The 2898-nt window shown below is 45.7% G+C and overlaps 1 protein-coding gene across 3 annotated transcripts in view; it reads right to left on the minus strand.

Moving 5' to 3' along the window:
• WIPI2 (WD repeat domain, phosphoinositide interacting 2) overlaps positions 1-2898 on the minus strand; it is a 26797-nt gene that overhangs the window by 19475 nt on the left and 4424 nt on the right. For all 3 annotated transcript variants that reach the window (XM_011961686.1, XM_011961687.1, XM_011961685.1), the window contains 2 exons: positions 2507-2604; positions 1645-1737 (listed from right to left, as the gene is read on the minus strand). In XM_011961686.1, coding sequence (XP_011817076.1) covers positions 1645-1737; positions 2507-2604 — 191 coding nt within the window. The remainder of the gene's footprint in view (positions 1-1644; positions 1738-2506; positions 2605-2898) is intronic.

Below are 2898 nucleotides of genomic sequence, written 5' to 3' on the forward strand. Positions count from 1 at the left end.
AAAAAAAAAAAAAAGAGTTGTTTTGTCGCCACATGACCGGAAGATTCTTGAAAGCAGGATTAAGTCACAGGCTTCAGTGGGGCCTCAGCACCTGGCACAGAGGAGGGCTAGGAAGGCCTTGCTGCTCTCACTCAACAGGTAAGAGGATTCCATGTAAAAGAAATCAAGTTTCCTCTTTATAGTCCAGAAAAAAATTATTCTATTTTTATGGGCCTTAAAATTCCATCAAGTACTTTTGGGCCTTTATAAGAGCTACTAAAAAACTTAAGACTTTGATTAGTCAAAGGGTAACAGAATTTCAGGGCCATTTCAAAGGGAAAAGAAAAGGACAAGGTGATATTGGGATAGTCCAGCCTAATGAGAATCAAAGTCAGGCTTGGAATCTGACCCCTCTGTCGCTGCCCAACTGGGCAGCCCCGGGCACACTGCTTAACCTCTCTGAGCCCTTGCTATGAAAGAGAGAAATGTTTACCTTGCTGAGGGGGAACACAGGAGGTAATGAAGATAAAAGATGCAGGATAATTCACGACCCAGAAGTGATCCATAAGCAGTGACATGATTATTACAGAACTCAGGTGTGAGACTGAAGAACAAAGACCCAGGCGGGAAAGCTAAGGAAGTGAGCCGACTTTTTATTGTATCTTATCTGGTCCATAGTTTGAGGGGAGAGATGACTTGAAAGGGGAGGCTATTTTAGGATTTCAATGAGAAGCAAAATCATATCCAAATCAAAGTAAAGGTCATCGGTGGCAATGAAGAGCAGACTGGCATCCAGAGGAGACAACGGAGGCGGGAGAGCAGACGCGACCTCAAGACAGAAGAAGAGAAGACGGAACTTTCAAGAAAAGAGGAACCAAAATGAAAAGAGAGGCACAGTTCAAGTGAGGAAGAGAACAAGGAGCCTTCAGTCTCCTGGAGGCCGAGGGAGCCTCGCCACGCGGTCACAGGTACACAGCGACATTTAGAGGCCATCCATCTCCTTTAAAGCCAGACATTCTTCTTACTGGAATCTCTTAAATTCGTAGTTAGAAATACATATGAAAGACTGATACAAGACTTAAATAAACTACTACCTAAGGCAGCAACATATTAGAAACATAAAGTCCCAAAAGGGTGATGTTGACATAAATCACAACTAAATACTGCACGGCCATTACAAGTGTTTTTGAACTTAGAGAAATGTCATGCAGAGTGAAAAAGGATAAATTACACCCATAGTAGGATCCCACTTTTGTTGACTAAAGAGAAAATGAACATTGAAATATGTTCAGATTGGCTGGACAGAATTCTGTCCCTGCTTTTTCACGTTTCATCACTGTCTGGGTTCTTTACTGTTACGTGTTAGTTTCATCATTTAGAAACACACTGGGTGAGTGGTGTGGTTACACACGGCACTTCTGTCTCTGGACATTTCTGTATTTTTTACTACAAACGTGGACCAGTTCTCCCATCCCAGTGGTACACCACAAGCTCCGCTCACTCTCGGGCAGCACATGCCCACGGCCTGACAAGCAGGTGGCTGTCTTTGCTTCTCCCGATGCTGGTAAGTATAGGACTTTGCCTCTAAGTTGGCTGTGTGAACAGAAATGAAAAAGTCTGTAGACGCCTTGGCACCAGTGCTCCCCCAGGGAAAAGCAGACTCACCTTCTCTGAAGCCGTGGCAAGTTTAGTTCCGCTTGCATCAAAGGCCAATGCCGCTAAAGGACTGTCATGAGCCGGAATCATGTTTGCAGCTCTCTGAAAAAGGGACACCAATAAAGCGTGGCCGCCATGCAGTGACAGGCCATGGCCCAGGGCTGGCACTTGGTGTGTAGTCTGAAAATGCCAATTAGCTGTTCCTAAAAAACCACTGCAGTCCATACAAATGCCAAACCCACTTGATTTACCGGGGCTGGGCATTCAAGGAAATGCTGCTCCAACTTCAGAAAAAGCAAAGCAGTTTATCCCAAAGGTTTTCTATGTTCCTTCAAACATTCCCGTGCTGAGGAGCTCAGCACTGGTCTGAACGCTGCATGCAGCAGATCCAGAAGCAGAATGAGCCAGACCTGCCCTGCTACTGACAGAGAGTAGTGGGGCTGGGCGCAGGGCACCTGCCTGTAATCCCAGCACTTTAGGGGGCCAAGGTGGGAGGATGGTTTGAGGCCAGCCTGGGCAACCCAGCAAGACTCCATCTCTACAAAAATAAAAAATTAGCTGGGTGTGGTGTTGCATGACTGTAACTCCTTGGGAGGCTGAGGCAGGAGGATCACTTGAGCCCGGGAGGTTGAGGCTGCAGTGACCTAGGACTGCATCAACACACTCCAGCTTGAGCGACAGAACAAGACCCTGTCTCAAAAAAAAAAAAAAAATAAGTAAAAAAAATAACAGATGCTGCTAAGATAAAAAAAAAAAATGCAGTGGTTGTATTGCTGAGCCAAGAAAATCAGGATGCCAGGGACACCACAGTGCTCCTCTTCAGGAAAAAGCCACACTTTAGAGAGCTATTCGAGTAGGAAAGGCATCTCACCAAATTAATGGTATCGAAGACCTGCACCTCTCCGATGGTCGCGCTCCCTGGGTACGCCAAGTAGCAGTTGTCGTTGTTGATTGACAGCGCACACAGGCCTGCAAATGACACATGGAGGACGAGATACAAACTTCACCTGAGAGCTCCTTCTTGGATGTCAGACATAATTCAGCATTTATTTAACAGAGCATTAGGAACAAATAACAGCTTGGATACAATCTTGTTTGCTGTGTTAAGAAAGTTCTGCAACCCCAAATCCCCACCTTAGGTGATACCAGTATTGTAAAGAGATTAAAGGTCTTTGGTTTGAACTATCAGTAACCTCAAACTTGAAAGTTGATCACGGCCGGGCGCGGTGGCTCAAGCCTGTAATCCCAGCACTTTGGGAGGCC

This window comes from Colobus angolensis, unplaced genomic scaffold (genome assembly GCF_000951035.1).
Source record: "Colobus angolensis palliatus isolate OR3802 unplaced genomic scaffold, Cang.pa_1.0 Scaffold563, whole genome shotgun sequence".
In the NCBI taxonomy this organism is placed as follows: domain Eukaryota; kingdom Metazoa; phylum Chordata; class Mammalia; order Primates; family Cercopithecidae; genus Colobus; species Colobus angolensis.